This window comes from Chenopodium album, chromosome 3 (assembly GCF_948465745.1).
Source record: "Chenopodium album chromosome 3, dcCheAlbu1.1, whole genome shotgun sequence".
NCBI lineage: Eukaryota > Viridiplantae > Streptophyta > Magnoliopsida > Caryophyllales > Amaranthaceae > Chenopodium > Chenopodium album.
Window position 1 is genome coordinate 16,609,406 of NC_137836.1, and position 17,569 is coordinate 16,626,974.

The following is a 17,569-nucleotide window of genomic DNA, read 5'->3' on the forward strand; positions in this document are numbered from 1 at the left end:
TTTTTAATTTTTATTTTTTAAAAAAAAAAGAAAAGAGAAAGTAGCATCAACTAGTAGTAGCAAGAAAAGGGAAAAAATAGAGAAAACGGCCAAAGGTGAATCCCAAAATGCAAATCCAAATCCAAATGCATTGCAAAAGATAAAAAACCTGTGGATTCTGAATGATACTTCCATTCCCTAAACCCATTTTGTCTGTTTTTCTACCCAATTTTGCACTCTTTTCTTGGAAATTCTCTTAACTATTAAAATACTCTCTTACATTTTCTTATTCTTTTTCCACCCCTTTGTTTATCTCTGCTTAAAATCTGACTTTGAATCTGCTTCTGCTGTGAAATTAGACTCTTCTGTTCTGTGAGTTTTACCAAAACTTTTTCAATCCCAATAACTTTTTTTATTGAAATTGAAATTTTTAGTCAAACCCCATTTGATATTTCAATTGTTATGATCTAATCTTTCTGGGTTTTTGTTTCTGCAGTGATTGAATGGAGATCGATAAAGCAATTGGAGATTGCAATGATCAAAGGTTGAAAACTAAGTATAACAACGCTGTCTATGTTATTCAGAGAGCTCTTGCTCTTTACAAGTATGTCCTTTTTTTTTTAATTTCATTTTAGGACTTTTGATTTCTGATTTCATGAAATTTTATATGGTATTTTGTTATGATTTTCTTGTTGTATGAATTCTTAACTTCCCTCCATTACAGCATTGAAGAGGTTGCTTTCAGCTTCAATGGAGGAAAAGATTCAATTGTATGTTCTGTCTTATAAACCAGAGAAAAACAATTATCTCACCTTTCCATTGTTGATGTTAACAATGCTATAAATTGCAGGTTTTGTTGCATCTTCTAAGAGCTGGATATTATCTCCATAAATTGGAGCAAGTAAAGCATGATGAAGATCTTGGATGTAATCAATCCAAATTTCCAATTAGGACAATATATTTTGAGAGCCCTTGTGCTTTCCCTGAAATAAATTCATTCACATATGAAACAGCTTCTATGTAAGAAAAGTTTCAACAGTTTTTATATCTTTCTATTTATATTTTGGTTTTGGTGAGAAATCTTATTAGTTTTACTGATGTTTGAGCAGCTATAATTTGCAATTGGACATCCTTCGTCAGGATTTTAAATCTGGTCTGGAGGGTTTGTTGAGGACTAAGCCTATAAGAGCCATTTTTCTCGGTGTCCGTATAGGTGATCCTACCGCGGTATGACATAATAGTGATTGCTTCTACATTTGACATAGCTATGTAATACAGAATTTCCACTAAATAGGTGGTCACACTAAGATGATAAATTGATGTTTTATTATGCGATATCATGTTGCAGGTAGGCCAAGAGCAGTTCTCTCCTAGTTCTCCTGGATGGCCACCATTTATGAGAGTGAACCCCATCTTAGATTGGTCTTATAGGTCTGAAAATACTCTATTGTTGTCTTTATATCGAAAGATCGTTTCTTGGATTTTCTGTGAATTTAATGGGAATTAATTTCCACATGCTATTGTCTTGTTGTCAATTTGTAAGAATGTCTTTGGCATGTTTGCAATGTCTTTTTGTTTCATTGGAGTTCTTTAAATCTAATGTTTCTGATAAACCTTTCACAGAGATGTATGGGCGTTCCTACTAACATCCAAAGTACCTTACTGCAGCCTTTATGATCAAGGGTAATATTCCCATCTTATACTGAGCCTTGTGCATTTTTGTTGATGCTGTTTGTCAAATATCTATATCTAGATTGTTATTGTAGTGGGAATGTAGGATAAGCATCATCCTGCGTATTTTTGCTATGCGTATGCCTTATTCAGTATGGGTTCTAACATGCACATATTTACTGTTTCATAAATTTCCTCTGGCAGCTATACTTCCATTGGAAGTGTATATGACACAGTTCCAAATAGTCTTCTGTCTGTTAGTAATCCCACTAGTGGTAAAGTGGAATATAGGCCAGCGTACATGCTTGCAGATGGAAGATCGGAAAGAGCTGGGAGGACAAGGAAATCTAAAGTAGCTGACAGTAGTATTTCTCTTAGCAATGGAACAACCGATGTGGAATCACTGCAAACTTGTATTCCAACAGCTTCAGTTATTGGTGTCGGGGATGAGATTCTGTGAGTCCTTTGTTTTACGTTATTTAATTGTAGGTGCGCTGATTCTGGACTGTTATTTTGCTTGTTTCTATTTTGTTATTATCCTGATTTACTTGGTAATGCTTTGGCAGTGTCTTATTTTACATTGCTTCTTACCGAGAGATCACCTTCATATTTAATTTTATCTACTACTAGTATTTGTTTTAAAGCTTAACATTTGTAAAACTTATTATAACCTTTTGTTTACTTCCTTCTGTGAAATGTCGATTGTTTGCTTTATTTTCTGTTTGCATATCTGGTGTGTTTGTATGTGCCTTTTTTACTTTCTGCCATCTTTGCGGTCAACTACTATCTGTAATAGGGTTGCTTAGACATAGAAAAGAATACGCACTCTCACACACTCGCTCGCACACACAATCATTTGATGAGAATATCATTGTTAAAATGGAACTATTTTACGAAGTTCTTCCATAATAATATTTTCTGGCGATTTTTCAGCATTTAGTTCCTGTGTGTGTAGAATTTTTTAGTTGCACCATTTCTATCATCCCACTTGCCAACAAATTACTTCTACCATTAATACTTTAAATATCATTACGTAAAAATAATATAAAAAGTTGCTATTTTTGAAAGTATATGCTGAGATGCATCCAGCAAGATCTCGCATGACTAATATTTTTTTAAACTATAAATTACCAAAGTTAATCAAATTAGAATGTGTTAATAGCTATGTATGAAAAGATGTGCTTAGGCTATGATGCACTTAGCGCAAGAGGTGAAGTGCTAGAGAGGTGCATTTGAATTGACTAACTTGAGGCGCACAACTTTCAGTATGTAATTTTTTTTCATATGACCCCTGAAGGCAAGCTAGTTATCAACCAAAACATCTATTATAAATTAATCCAATTCTTCTTATTACCCAAATTGTGTAAAACTGTTATATATTCCAGGCCCTTAGCCCTAAAGGAAGTCAGTCAAGCTACCAGATCCAACAAAATATCACATATTAAGGTGGCTCACAAACAGATATGCAAAGTGTGTTCTAGCCAACTACGCCAAGCACCATAAATCCGTGGCACCAAAGCAAACCTGTTTTCCTTGCCTCCTCTCCTCCATCCTATATTGCGTATTTGCAAGCAATACAGAAGAATTAGGAGGAAATCTCAAAGAGCCATCTGAATGTCTGATAGGGAAGGACGTGTGAACTAGATTCCCTAATGTCTCCTTGTGAATACTAGTATCTCCCAATGGAACATTATCTTAATCCTATTTATTATGAATTGTGCTTAGCGCCCACACAAAAGTTCCCTCCCGAAGGGGAAGTGGGGAACCTTAGTTTTCCAGATGAAATTGGCAACAAGATAAGCCCAATATGGGTTTTACTCACAGTTGTGTTAGCAAGGCAAGTTTAAATAACTCAGAGAATATCTTTTGGAAATTCCTTCATGAACACACTCATATATTTATTGGAATCTCCTTCCATCTCATATGATCAGAGAATTAGCACCTTAAGTTGAATATTAAACTTGCTTTTTTTTTTTTTTTTTTTCTTCTGTCAGGGTAAGCTTTCATTCTTAAGTATTCATCTAGTGTTGAACTAGATAAAAATGACTGGATTTCATTTTACTTAAGTACTGAATGCTTTTACTCCAGTAAACTATTTAGCCAACCCAAAGTAGTTGGAATATGGGCTTGATTGGTAAGTTAACCTTAACTATCTAGTTTTGTAATTGACCTATCTGTGTTTTATCATAAATTATTGGTTTCTTCTTCTTCTTCTTCTTCTTTTTTTTTTCCTCATGTTCTTTCATATTGTTTTGTTGTTTATTGGGTCCAGAGAATTGTATGTATGTGATCATATTTTGTTTGTTTGGCGAAAATTGAGTACTCCTTTATTTTACCTAGACTTTTCTTGTTGACAAATCATGCATGTTAGGAAATGCTAAAATAATCAGTTTTATCATGTTTGATTGAGCTATACATTGATTGCAAAGAGTAATGGTACCTATCTAGGACAGTATATTTGAAGCATCCCCAATCAAAAAAGCAAGTTGTCAAGGCGAAGTGAAAAAACTGTAGCTCAACTTTTGGATGTTTTACAGTTTTACTATGTTCTTGTGTTTGTGACGGATGTTTCATAGCAAACTTATCCCCCCATTCCCCTCAGCTGATTTTTACTGATATAACTGATTTTATATTGATAAACCTATATTTCCTGATTGAAACAGAATTTGTCGATTGAAACTAATTTTCTCTGGTTAGATCAATTTTTGATTTATACTGATACAATTTGTTGTAAGCGGTTACTAATATTTTTACTTTTTAAAACTGAGTTTTACTTAATGAGCCTAATTTTAATATATTAAAACAGTATGAGTGTCTGACCAATTGCAGGTAAGCAGCAGAGAGTTAACTTATGACTCAAGCAAGTTGCTATTAAGTGACTTGGCTGTCAATAAAATAGTGACTCTATGTAATATATTTCTTATTAACCTCTATGTTCGGGCATCAAAATTTTTAATATTTGAGATTCCAATGTCAATTATCTGATAGTGCAGGCTTGGCAAGGTTGAGGATCTTGTGGGACCATCATTGTGCAAAAAACTTCATTCCATTGGTTGGACAGTGACGCAATTCGATGTCCTCCAAAGTGATGTAAGGAACCAATCCCTAGTTTCTATTTTGATTGGCAAGAACAGATTTCTTGATTTTGGGTTTAGAGATCAAGGCCCTGTGTGCTCACCTTATTTCCACTTGTTCAAAGAGAAAATAAGTGTAAATAAGGTTCTAAGTTCAGCTTAGATAAATTTAAGAAAATATGTTGAAATAAAGGAAAACAAAATAAGTCTTTATGAGGGTCATCCAAGTTCAATTGACAACTGAAATAAGTTTTAAGAAAACATGTTCCCAACATTTTCCTTCCTTTTTGGCGCCTAGTTCCCCCTTCTTTATATTCCTTTCCACTTCCCTCTTTTGATTTGACTTCTCCTCATCTCTCTCCTGTGAGCCCAATTCCTCCATTTCCATTCTTATTTTGTACAAAGTTTGTGCTTTGAACAAATGATTAAACCTTTGGCTGAAGTCCAACGCTATGTTTACTTAATTAAACTGTAATTTCCAATTTGCTCACCCTAGCAATTTGTCTTTTCTCTGAAGCCACCTTCCTTTCTCACTCCTTATTCAAATATGAATGAATGTTCCTCTCCCTCATAAACAAGCCTCTAATATTGGGATTTGAATTTGCATTTCCCTCATTATAGTTTGCAAAGAATGAAGTTTAAAGCAAAACCAATAAACAATTCCTCCCAATCTCCAGAAATTTCTGTGTTTAGCTCTAGCCCTTAAACAACCCCTGGCCCTGTATACCCAACCGGCCAACATGAAAAAAACCTACATCAGTAAAAGTTAGTGATTGAAGGTCTTTCCATGCTGAAGTCCACCTGATCAAAACCTGATGGTTAAGTTAGATAAAGATGGAGCATTTTGGCAGCATATGAAAAAATTATGAAAACCTATCGCTGATAAGAAAATAGGGTAAGTTTTATTAGAAGGAAAGAAGAAAGGTTTTTATTTTTATTTTTATTTTATTTATTTTTTTTAACTCAAGGGGAAAAGGAAGAAAGATCATTTGGGTGAAAATGAATCTTAGATAATTAAGGAATGAATTTCATGATGAATGCAAATTTTGGGTAAAAAGGCCAAAAAAAAAAAAAAAAAGGTTGTATGTTGATGTTCTAATCAATGCTGGAAATCATCTTACAACATAAAGTGTCATATAAGATAATTTCTTTGACATTTTGTATGAATATCCTGCTGCCTTTTTTTTTTTTTTTTTTTTTTTCTGTACATGGAATGCAGTTTTTTCGGATTTCATAAGAAGAATAAGGTGGGAAGGAGTGGAAGAAATGACTGCAAAAAAGGAAAGGGGAGGAAACTAGGTTGTTGACATTTTTTTTTGGTGGGAAATGGTGATGATAAAAAAATAAAGCATATTAAAATATGTTATCTGGAACGAAAAACCATGAAAGCTTATCAACTTCAACTTTTCATTTCAAAAAAAGGTCTTTTGGATGAAAATTTTGCTGTCAATTGTTAAAAGTTTGAAAAGTGACATAGCAAGGAGGGTGCATATTAATCTGGGCATACAAGGTAAACCATAAACGTATGAATATGGTTAATTTGAACGTATCACTTGCTTTTTTGATGGATAGAAATAGCGCCATTGTGGGCTAAAGCGGCCGGGACATTCAAGAATTGTTTGACTGGGGAAATTGATAGGAATTGGGTTCATTCATAGTTATGTTTTCCTGTTGAGGACTACAAGTCCTCACAAAATAGTTGAATAGTTAATAGATTTCATCTAGTTCTAATGTTGTTTATAAGCTACAAAGCAATGGTTGCTAATCCTTAATTTTAAATGTTAGTCTGGGTTTTACTTTAATTCTTTTTGTGTTTTATGTTTACGTAATTAATTTTAATCATTCTTATTTTTGAATTGACACGCAGATAGATTCTGTTGCTGAAACTGTTGAACGACAAAAATCTACCAGTGATATGGTAAATTTTATTGTTCTTGGAGTTTTCTAGTGTTGATCAGTACTGCTACAATTATTTGTGGGTATTAACATCTACTTTTAGAGCCTTATATTGTGTACTAAAAGAAACTGAAAATTTCTTCTAGGTATTTATCTATGGTGGAATTGGTCCGTTACATTCAGATGCTACTCTTTCCGGCATCGCAAAATCATTTGGTGTCCGTTTGGTGAGTTGTGTCACTTGAGTTTTACTTTTTTTAATTGGTAGCCTATTTATCAAACTCTCATTCATCTGTCTTTAATTTAGGCACCTGATGAAGAATTTGAAGAATACCTGACAAGCATAGTGGGTTATCAGTCAACTGGTGACAAAAACGAGGTTAATAATTATGAACATCCTCTCTCTCTCTATCTACTCTTGCACACAAACGCATATGTTTGTGTACAAACGCTTTTAAGGGGTGTATACTTTTTAGAAGTTATCATCTATTTTCTATACTATAGCTAAAAGAGTAAGATCTAATATTGGGATTTGAATCTTATTTAGAGGCATGGTTTAGGTAAAGGTCAGATACTGTGGAAAGATGGAAGCCTGATAGCTTTCACTTTTGGCGGCACTGAAGTGACAAGATGTGGTTGCTCTGGTTTGGGCGAGGGTCAATGTTATTCTAATTTATTGCACTCTATTATATTGCACAATATCATTGTTCTTTAGTACTTCCTCCGTTTTTTTAGTTGACACGTTTCTTTAGTCATGTTTGCCAATGCACAACTTCAACCATTAATATCTTTAATTACCGACAAACAAAAATTATGAAAAGTTGATATTTTGAAATTATATATCGTGATGAACCAAATAAGACCCCACATGGCTAGATTTTTCATTACGTATAAAGCACAAAGCACGGTCAAAGGGGAGTGAGTGAATAATGCTAAAGTCAAAACGTGTCAACTGGAAAAAAAAAAAAAAAAAAAACGGAGGTAGTAGATGTTAGTCATCAGATAGCTTAGATGAGATGCTCTATTGTTGGTACCTAATATCCAAGTTTCTCCATTATTCTTTGTAGCTTCTTTAATTTACATATACTATGTATAATTTTAAAGAAGCGACTGGTTAAAACAATTTAATATAGGTTTACAGAGAGAACAACAGTTTTGAAATGTAAAAATTCTTGCAAAGCTCTGTTTTTATTAGTGGCTATTTGCACTTCGATGTTTGACTAATTTTGACTTTTGCAAACCCTAATTTTCAACTTAGCTTGTTCTGGTTTTATCTTAGAGCACTTGAGAATGGTGGTGCTATTTTGGAGGGAGAGAGCCTGAATGAATTAGCAGAAATCTTAAAAATAAGTTGGGAATGAAGTTAGTTGATCCAATGAATAAGGTGTATTGCGTAGATCTATTCTAGAAATAAGAATAACTGGTCTGAGGGTGGTTGAAGAGTTTAAGTCAGGTATCTTTCTTGTTGTTGGCCTGAAAATAGGTTACTCAACAAGATATTATCTGTAGGTCTTTGTTTACAATTGTCTTTTACTGCTGTCTATGTAGAGCTTTTTGCTTTCATTTCCTGAGATGTGTGAGGGAGTATATCTAGTTTCTATTTCCATTTTTTGAATAGCAGAGTTAGGATGTAAGAGTGTTCAGCGGTTCTGTAAGTGCTACCTTATTAGATACTTCCTCCGTTATATTAATGTTGCAACAATGGACTTTTTGCACTATTCATCACTCTTGTTTGACCATATAATATGAGTTATATGTTAAGCAAAATATAGTCAAGTGGGATCTTGTTGGATTCGTCTCATATAATACTTTCACAATATCAACTTTTTATAATTTATACTCTTACACAATTATAGATATTTAGCATATAAAATGCGTTTTGGGATGCGTAATTTCCTCCTTGTTGCAATATTAACAGAACAGAGGAAGTACATATTAATATGTTCTGGTTCTGTATGCTTTCGCATCATCTCACATGCATAATTTTATTTCTTCAGATGGCACAACTACCAGAGGGCATCACCGAACTGTTGCATCATGAGAAGCTTCCTGTGCCATTGGTATATGACTAAAAACACTGTGTTTATTTTCTCACACAGTCCCACAAAGATCCCCAATCTTGCATTCTGCAACAATGAATGATATTATATTAAATAAAAAAAAAGACTTTCTTCCATTTTCATTTCTTGTCAAATTTGACTGTTTAGGGAAAAGAATTTCTTGGCATGTCCACAAAAACAAACTTGGATATTGTGAAGTTCTGTACTGATTTTCTAGCTGTTTACATTTTTGTTTGTAGTTGAACTTAGTAATTGTCTAGGGATGGTAAGGATGACATGTACCAGACAATAAGATCTTACTTGAATTTAACCTGAAGTGTCTGAAATAGGTAACTTGATTTTTTCACAATTTAAGATTGACTTGATATGAACCAAACCTGACTAAGGATGTTCTCTTCAGCTTAATTTCAGTTCAGTTTAATTCAAATGAGTTCAGTTCCTAATTTCCTTCTCTCATAAACAATTCAACTCAACTCAACTCAGCTCAGTTCAGTAAATCAGAACAGACCCTAAAATGATGGTGAATGTTAATTGCATTTTCATAATAAGCTTTCCATCTGACCCAAATCAGCTGCAACAAAATTACAACAAATATTAGTTACCTAATTGCTCTTCGCCCCCTCAAAAAAGGCTGCCATTTGCTTTTTAAATATTACCTGAAGTGTGCATAAAACTCGGAGAATCTAGTTGCACTGCCTTGTGAAGGTGGAAGCTACACTTTGAGCCCTGTCAGTTCGAACCTGGGTTCTGCAAGTAAACATTCATGGGGACAGAAGGAATATTTGACAATGAACTGAAATTTGATACTATCCAGTATATAAATAGAAAGTACATGAACCAATGCATATAAGCTAGTCAGTTTCTTGCCCATATATGATTCTTTTATTACTCAACCAAAGATTAGTAATAACCACTGCTAATAAGATACCTTTTGTTTTCCAATTGACATGCAAGTTTAAAATCACCAGAGATAAGTTAATGATCCATGGAATTCAACTTTTTTAGCTGAATTCTGTCTAGTAATGTCTGTCGGCAATATGTCACTATGTCCAGTGAATACCCTTTTTGGTGTTTCCTGTTGAACTATGTTGTCTAAGTATTTCTTGTTTGCCAAGCTAAAGGTTGGTTAAGGGGGTGTGATTGTGTGAACTGTGAAATAAACTTCTGGTGGATTTTATTTGCAGATGAAGTGTCAGAATGTTATAATTCTCATGGCAACAAATCTAGCAGAGCTGGACAAAGAATGGGATTGCTTGATTGAGCTTTCAGCCTCTAGTGGGCTCCTTATGTTGACAAAGCCTTTTTCTTCAAAGTATCTGTCAACTACTCTTTCAGATGTATGTGTAAAGAATTTCTCACTTCCTCTTACTTTTTGGGAGTAATTTCCTGTGCTAGAAATCTCTTTGCTCTCTGTAGTTAACGTCTTCTGTCCGCACACTTTCACTACTTCATATTTTCTTCTTGCTTGGCAGCATCTGCCATTCTAGAAATTATCATAGCTTACCTTAATATTACCCCCTCCCCTATGGGCCTCTCTGCATGGGGCTTCTCTGTGTGTGTGTGTGTGTTGGGGAAGGGGGGTTTGATGTGCATGTTGTTGGTCCTGCAAGTTATGGAGATTGTTTATGTATTATTGGAAGTGTAGACTGATGTTCCACTGTTTGACTAATAAGAAGCAAATGCACGTGATATTGGCCCTGCACTGGAACCGCTATAAGAGAGTGGGATAACTTAAGCTTCTTTGTGGGCTCATGTAACGGGGGTTTTTCAAAATTAGTGGGTGAAATTCGGTGGAATTGGGCTTATATTTAATCTTTTTTGCTGTTACAAGGAGCAATCCCCTCTGTTATAATTTTTGCTAGGTGCTCATTTAAAAAAAAAAGGATGTTGGCGCAATCCCAAAAAACATAGACTGATTTTTCTACTGTTTGAGAAATGAGTAACAGATGCTCCAGATTTATGTTCTTTTTATTACACTTGCATATCCTTTTATTACTACTGTATGTTCTTTTGGTATGAACTGTATGCTCTTTATTATATAAACTGTATGGATTTATATGAATGAAGCTGAGATGCGTTCTCTTCTAATTTTATATGCTTTTATTACTTCCAAGTGTAGGTTGGGGGGGGGGGGCATGATGTGAATCATGCTCCTGGGTGCATATAATGATTGTTGCGTAGGTTTGCGAATGTAATCATTTCTTTATGTTTTACACTTGCAAAGGTGCATATATGACTATGTGAGGCCTTATGCTAATACAGATAATTATATTCTTAAATTAGCTTGGCATCCCAAGCTCTCAAAGTAAAATACTTCACAAAACAATTTTTACTAGCATGATCAGCACCAGTGTTAACTTTTTAAGACAGAAGCTTAAGTAAAGAGCTCTTCAGAGCTTAACTAGATCTTATTATCTTCAGAAAGTATTTGATTCTGACTATTTGCCAAACATTATATGCAGGTAGAAGTTGCTCAGCCATTATCAGCAATGCGTATTGAGTTTCCTGATTTGTTTATTGGTAAAAATTCTGTTACACTATATTGGGAAATCATTGTTTTCTATCACTATCTGAACATATTTTTTTGTATATTATGTAAAAAGGGTGTTATCGGAAGTCCAGACGTGGACCTCTTGTGATTACGCTGGAAGGAAAGGTAATTTGAATAAGAACTTTTGTGATTTTTAGACTTCTGATGAAGCATAAAAGCGAAGTGGTTGTGACTGCTATTGACATGCTTTTAATTTATGTTTAGGACCAAGGGAAAGTGCAGTTAGCAACTAAGGCACTTGTGCAGAAGTTTCCCGCAGGGACAATTTCTGAAACTATTTAGAGTTAGGACACGAATCATCAAATTCCTCAGGGGTCAGAATTCTTTCATTGTTAGTTTGCTGTCCGAATATCAAATTTTGGCAGTCGGATCAGCTGCTTCTCTTCTTCTAACTACAGTGATCGTGGTAGCGGAATCAATGTTGAGAAAAAGCTGATTCCTCTTTCATGACAAGAATAGGGCTAAGAAGGTGAAAAGGCTAAGAAGGTGAAAAGGCTATAATTACATTATTACAACTTTACAAGTATAGAAAACAATGTACCTTTATTTATAGTTTTTCAATATTATAAATTTTTTGGGCAGCCAGAAAACCCCAGAAAGCAGCATCTGATTGATTATTGTGCTATTATGAGAAGTAAATTAATTATACAGTGATTAGAATGCCAACTATATTGCAGAAACTGAACTACTTGCATATTTTCAACTGAGAGGAGGCTTTTATATGAAATCGTTGCAGTATTTGTTTGGCGTAGTGATTTTACTTATCAAATACTTGTATGTAATATCTTTAATTCTCAATAGTACAAATCATTAAAAAGGATATTATAATACAAAGTACGTAGTATTATTTTGTGAGATGATTATAATGACATCTCACATGACGTGTGTGTGTTTTTTTTTTCTTTTTTTTTTGCAATATTGTTTAAATTACATAACACTAATTACTATAAATCAAAGAATTGTGAATATTTTAAAGGAAAAATGGAAAAGAAAAATCCAACCTTTTAACTTTTTCTTTACAAAAATCCAACATTTTGATTATTCTTCAAAAATCCAACCTTTATACCCCTCTTTCTCCAACAGGTCCATTACCTGTTGATGACCCATTTTTGTAAGTCATATTCCACGTGTCAGCTATTAATAGGTTAATTATTTTTTTAATTATTAAAAAAGAAAAATAATTAAAAGAAAAAGAAAAAAAAATAAGAAAACCAGCCCCACCCTCTCCCTTCCCTGACCACCCCAACCCACCGCCACCGGAACCCAACTGCACAGCCACCAACACACACGCCCAGCCACTCCAAAATTTTTTTAAAAAAAACTCACTCATCTCCTCCACCAGCCACCAGCACCACCAGCGCAACCTTCCTCCCAACCCCCGGCGCCGGCCGCGCCCAGATCCCCCTCCCCTAGCGCTGCACCGACCCCTCTCCCCCACCGCCATCCCCTTCCCTCTTCCTCGGCAACCAGCGCGAACCCCCTTCCCCAAAACCATCCCTCCCACGCAAAACCACCAAAAACCCATCTCCCACGCTCGATCTGCCCTAATCAGCCCCGCAACTACTAACGCACAGCCACCACCTTCCATCACTCTCACTGCATTCTCCGACGCGACAACGGGGCATTTCGCGATTTTCATCTTCCTCAATTGCTCTCCTCATCGCACTATCCAAGTCCACCCCATCCTCTGTTCATCGCTGTCTTCGTTGTCGTCGAGGGTTGGTAGAAATCGGCGATTTCTGCGGTGTTGAGTGGTGGTGACAGAGGTGGGGTTGGTAGTGACGGAGGTGGGGTTGGTGGTTGAGGTGAGAGGAGTGAGAAAGAATAGGAGTGAAAAGGGAAAATGCAAAAAATAAAAAAATAAAAAATAAAAAAAAAACTTTTTTAACCTGTTTATCAGGTTATAGGTAAAATTGATCTGTTGGAGAAGGAGGGGTATAAAGGTTGGATTTTTGAGGAATAATCAAAATGTTGGATTTTTGTAAAGAAAAAGTTGAAAGGTTGGATTTTTCTTTTCCATTTTTCCTATTTTAAAACTCAAACAGATAAATGAAAAGGCAAAGGAACTAAAATTTTAACAATTTTGAGTAAATGTAGGCTTATATTAGATTCTAATTTCCTATTTAGTTGAGAATAACTGTGAGTTGATTATTGGGGTTGGGAAGAAGGGCTCTCATAAATCTAACATTTCTTTTTATTACATAAGTTAGTTAAAGTAGAGTTTGTGATTAGTGTTAAAAGTAAAAATGTATTAATTAAAAACGAATAGAGGTAAAAATAAAGGGACGGAGAGAGTATTTCTTAACATAAATTGCCCCAAGTTTGTTTAAAAAAAAATTATCCCAAGTAAATAAGACAAATACATGATGAATGCTTCATATACTGTACTTTCTCTGATGTTTGAATTTCAAAATTTTGTGACATGAGTTTGAACCTTGAATTACACTAATAATGTGACTATAAGCTCTAGATAGAGAATATTTGTTTAGTAGCTCAAGCCGAGTTGGAGTCCTAAGGCAGCATGGACAACAAAGAGTGTCATGATCCCACTTCCTAAGATGCCATGAACATTCCTCAGCCCAGGATTTCCCTAACAAAACATTCAAATGAAGGTGTTAAGGCAAACACAAATCATTTTACAAAACTTTGAAATTGCAACAAGATTGGCATCAGATACTGAAGTTTCTTATATACATTTGTAAATAAGATGCATTGTACTATCTCACATGATAAAGCTCACATCTTCAGGGGAGCATATCACGTGGTTCAACAGTAGGTGTATACCATTGAAAAATGTACACCCGAGTGCATATTACATAAGATGAGCAACTAGTACCAATGTATATTTTTTTATCTGAGTGGCAGAATAAAACTACATACTAACCTCAAATAGTGTTGGTAAGATAGTTTGTAAGGTCAAAAGCGCTAGGCCTATAACACCAGTGACAGCATGAGGACTGCAACCAAACATAGAACAATATTAAGTAATCATTAATCAACAAGAGAAAACAAACGGCAAATTGGCAAACCTTTGATTACGTTGCAGCAAATACAAATGGTAAGATCGACGACAATGAAGATGGAAGAAGATGGATGTACCTCTCAAAGATGGGTCTATCTGAGGTTAGCAAAGACGTTACGCCTCCAGTAGCCCCAAGAGCAAAGAAGAAAAACATTCCTGCCAATAGCTTTGGGTGTAAGTCTTTAGCTTTAGCCTTCTCCTCCTGCAGTAGTGCTTATAACATTATATCTCATCACATATTGAATTATTGATACATAGTATAGCATGATATATCAGACAACATTCGGATTATAAAAATTAATATGAATCTGATGACATCTCTTTTATTTATTTATTTATTTTTATTTTTTTTTTTTGCATAATGAATAGTGATTGACATACCACATCATCTGAGAAGCGTATGCGGAAACCAAGGTAAGTACCATACCCACCCATTGCGAAAAGCACCACTGCCTGCAATTACATCAGTCCACACAATTAATTGATGTGCAATGAAGTTACAAATAAAGGTATTATAATGCAAAAGAAAGAGATAAATAATACTTCGTATATAATTTGAGAATGAGACACTTAAATAAAAACGGCCGCTTTTGAAAAGTGGGGCACTTAAAATCAAACAGAGGGAGTATTAGTTACCATGTTACCAGGATGACCCCAATGAACAAGCCAATCTGGAAGGTTCAATGACTTTACTATCTCCACAAAAGGTGCAAATGCTGACCTCACTGTTTCAGCTGTGATTCATGCAATAAGTTGCAAAACCATCAGACACTAGATTAATGCAAACGACCTCCAACCCATGTGTTGAGTTTACATACTCTCTTTTTTCGGTTCATATACACAGGGAGGTACAAAGGGTAAGAAATTTGTTGTAGATGTGATTTAATTCCAAGTCTTAATATCAAGCGATGCTAATTGGAATTTATAGACAATAAATCTAGATTGACATGGTAAACAATGGTTAAGCCTTGAGACGGGATTTGATTTAAGTGTTGAAAACACCCCTTAATACTTTAATCAATTAACATAGTTGATCATTAAATTCTTAAAAATAGTTAATATTAAATAATTTATTTAAGTTGGTGACATATCAATATAGATATGATAGATATGAGGTGGGACATAAGACGAGACATAAGCCTACTAGGGGTGAACTAATGCGGTCTGATCCAAAACCTAATCAAACCGTAAACCAAACTGAATTAGATATGTGGTGTGGTTTTTATTTATTTATTATTTTTTTTTTCTAGTATGATTCGGTGCGGTTCATGGAATCTCAAAACTGAATTAATATGGCTTGGTTTTGGTTTTAATAAGATTTGAAAAACCAAAACCCGAAATCCAAACCAAATTATGGCACATATTCAAATTATAGCCTAGTCCGATATTAATTTCTGTCCTACGTTTAGCCAAAAACGGTGTGGTTTTATTCAGTTTCAACAGTAATACGGTACGGTGTGGTTTGAAAAATTCCAAAACCGAATTAATTTGTTTTGGTTTTGATTTGGGCTACAAACCACACTACAAACCGAACTTTCACTCCTACAGCCTACCAAGTAAAATGACCCTTTTATCATAAGCAATTCTATTGAAAATGAAGACTTGAAAAACAAAAAATAAACTTCACCATCAGTCCATCATCAACATAATACCTCCGGGAAGGGCAGCCAATAGCATCAATGACATAGGATTGATAGAATAAAGCATAGTTTCATTCTTCAAATCCAATTCTTCGGATTCATAAACTTCAACATCATCAGTACTCGTAATTTCTTCATCGTTGCTTTTCTTAACACCAGAGCAAACAATGCAATCTCTTCTTCTAGTATAAGTAGACAATCTCGACGAAATTGAATCCGACGAGCAATGGTTATTGGTGAAGGTAGTACCACTAGTAGTAGGAAAGAATAAAGGGTGAGGAGATTTACAAGTGTTGGCAATACTTTTTAATGGTAAAGTTGCAACGGTATTCAGCATTGCTGCCATTTTTGGTTATTGTTAGTTGTTATTGAAGTTGATTTTACTCTAATGATATTGCTAGTTAGTCTGTTAGTGTATATTGATATTATAAGATAGAGAAGAAAGAACGAGAAAATGTGAAAGTATGGCGAAGAAGTGGACACGCCACACGCCCTTTTTGGCCTACCAAAAGTTATGACAACAATACAATATCAGTATATCACCATATTATATTGTATTATATTCCTCTGTTATCTTTCTATTGGACAAGAATACATATCAAGTACTTGGTACGAGTACGAGTACTTCCATTATTATTATTATTATTATTATTATTTTTGGCCCTATCTTTACAAGTTTAATACAAGTATACAATTTTGAACAATGAACATATATACATAGTAATTCTATTTCTATAGGCGTAAAAAAATTTAATAAATAACTTATTGCGAATAAAATATACAATAAGACAGATTTAACAATATTCATATAACATTATAACTATACCATCACTTATGAATAAACTGGAATTTTCAATCAATATTACTCCGTATTAAAGCTTGACTGATATATATTGTTTTTTTGAAGAAAGTTTGACTCATATATTGGTAATGGGCAAATAAAGAACAAAGACTTGTTTTCAAGAAGGAAAAAAAAAAAGAAAAAAAAAAAGACAAAGACTAGTTCTTTGACTATGGAGTTAATGAGAAAATCATATCTTTCCAAGAAGTCAAAATTGTGTTTTCCTATGTAATCTGTTCTGTGTGTAATCCGCCATAGGTTCTTCTGGGAGGTGGTAGGGGTACAAAAGGTGTACAAAAAGAATCTGTACACTCTTCTCCCATTGGCTAAAAAGGCATCTAATTTAAAGTGGAGTCCTTAAAAATATCATCCAAAATTTGAATCTAATTTCTGAAAATTTAAGATTTGAAATTCAAATACAAATTTGAACCTTTCAAATACCTAATTAATGCCTTTTCAATTTCCCAAATTGAATACTTAACATAATATTCTTTTAACCAGAATTTTATTTGTGGGGAACGATTGTTGGCCGTTTTGTGAGTCTCCGGCAACGATGATTCAGCGATTTGTGAGTCCGGCAAACGATGCTTCATCGATGGTACGTCCAAAAAGCGCTTTGTAAAACCTGACTCCATGTAAAAATTGACATAAAATCTTAATTAAACATTATAAGAGTAACAATCTGTATAACTATAAAGTTGAGAACAATTTGTATTACAACAATTGCAGAATTGTTGTGCTGATACCCCCAAATTAATTGGATAGTAATGTGGTTATTTTGTTCATGTGTCCCGTGTTCGAATCCTGATAATGGACAACATTTTTATATTAAATA

General features: G+C 34.4%; 2 protein-coding genes across 2 annotated transcripts; one reads left to right on the forward strand and one right to left on the reverse strand.

Annotated features, from left to right (window-relative positions):
* Nucleotides 1-26: 26 nt before the first annotated feature.
* Nucleotides 27-11,986, forward strand: LOC145623866 (bifunctional cytosolic FAD synthase/FAD diphosphatase-like). The gene is made up of 17 exons (XM_081676751.1): nt 27-351; nt 476-583; nt 704-749; nt 830-999; nt 1,089-1,206; nt 1,328-1,410; nt 1,603-1,662; nt 1,855-2,106; nt 4,644-4,740; nt 6,592-6,642; nt 6,767-6,847; nt 6,928-6,999; nt 8,618-8,680; nt 9,865-10,017; nt 11,143-11,200; nt 11,284-11,336; nt 11,436-11,986. The coding sequence occupies exons 2-17, from the start codon at nt 483-485 to the stop codon at nt 11,511-11,513; spliced, it is 1,536 nt and encodes a 511-aa protein (XP_081532877.1). The 5' UTR covers nt 27-351; nt 476-482; the 3' UTR covers nt 11,514-11,986.
* A 1,553-nt stretch (nt 11,987-13,539) lies between these two features.
* LOC145612136 (uncharacterized) lies at nt 13,540-16,373 on the reverse strand. Its single transcript, XM_081667512.1, has 6 exons — nt 15,906-16,373; nt 14,890-14,987; nt 14,635-14,706; nt 14,331-14,455; nt 14,116-14,188; nt 13,540-13,821 (listed from the first exon to the last, which is right to left on the reverse strand). The coding sequence occupies exons 1-6, from the start codon at nt 16,237-16,239 to the stop codon at nt 13,717-13,719; spliced, it is 807 nt and encodes a 268-aa protein (XP_081523638.1). The 5' UTR covers nt 16,240-16,373; the 3' UTR covers nt 13,540-13,716.
* Between the last annotated feature and the right edge of the window lie 1,196 nt (nt 16,374-17,569).

Bases quoted from the DNA above. Each gene is read 5' to 3' on its own strand.
- LOC145623866 (XM_081676751.1), top strand. From the start codon at position 483: ATGGAGATCGATAAAGCAATTGGAGATTGCAATGATCAAAGGTTGAAA. The intron at 6,848-6,927 runs GTGAGTTGTGTC...TCTTTAATTTAG, and splicing joins AATCATTTGGTGTCCGTTTG to GCACCTGATGAAGAATTTGA. The intron at 11,201-11,283 runs GTAAAAATTCTG...TTATGTAAAAAG, and splicing joins GTTTCCTGATTTGTTTATTG to GGTGTTATCGGAAGTCCAGA.
- LOC145612136 (XM_081667512.1), bottom strand. From the start codon at position 16,239: ATGGCAGCAATGCTGAATACCGTTGCAACTTTACCATTAAAAAGTATT. The intron at 14,988-15,905 runs GTATTATGTTGA...CATGAATCACAG, and splicing joins ATTGGCTGCCCTTCCCGGAG to CTGAAACAGTGAGGTCAGCA. The intron at 14,707-14,889 runs GTAACTAATACT...ATGTAATTGCAG, and splicing joins GGGGTCATCCTGGTAACATG to GCAGTGGTGCTTTTCGCAAT.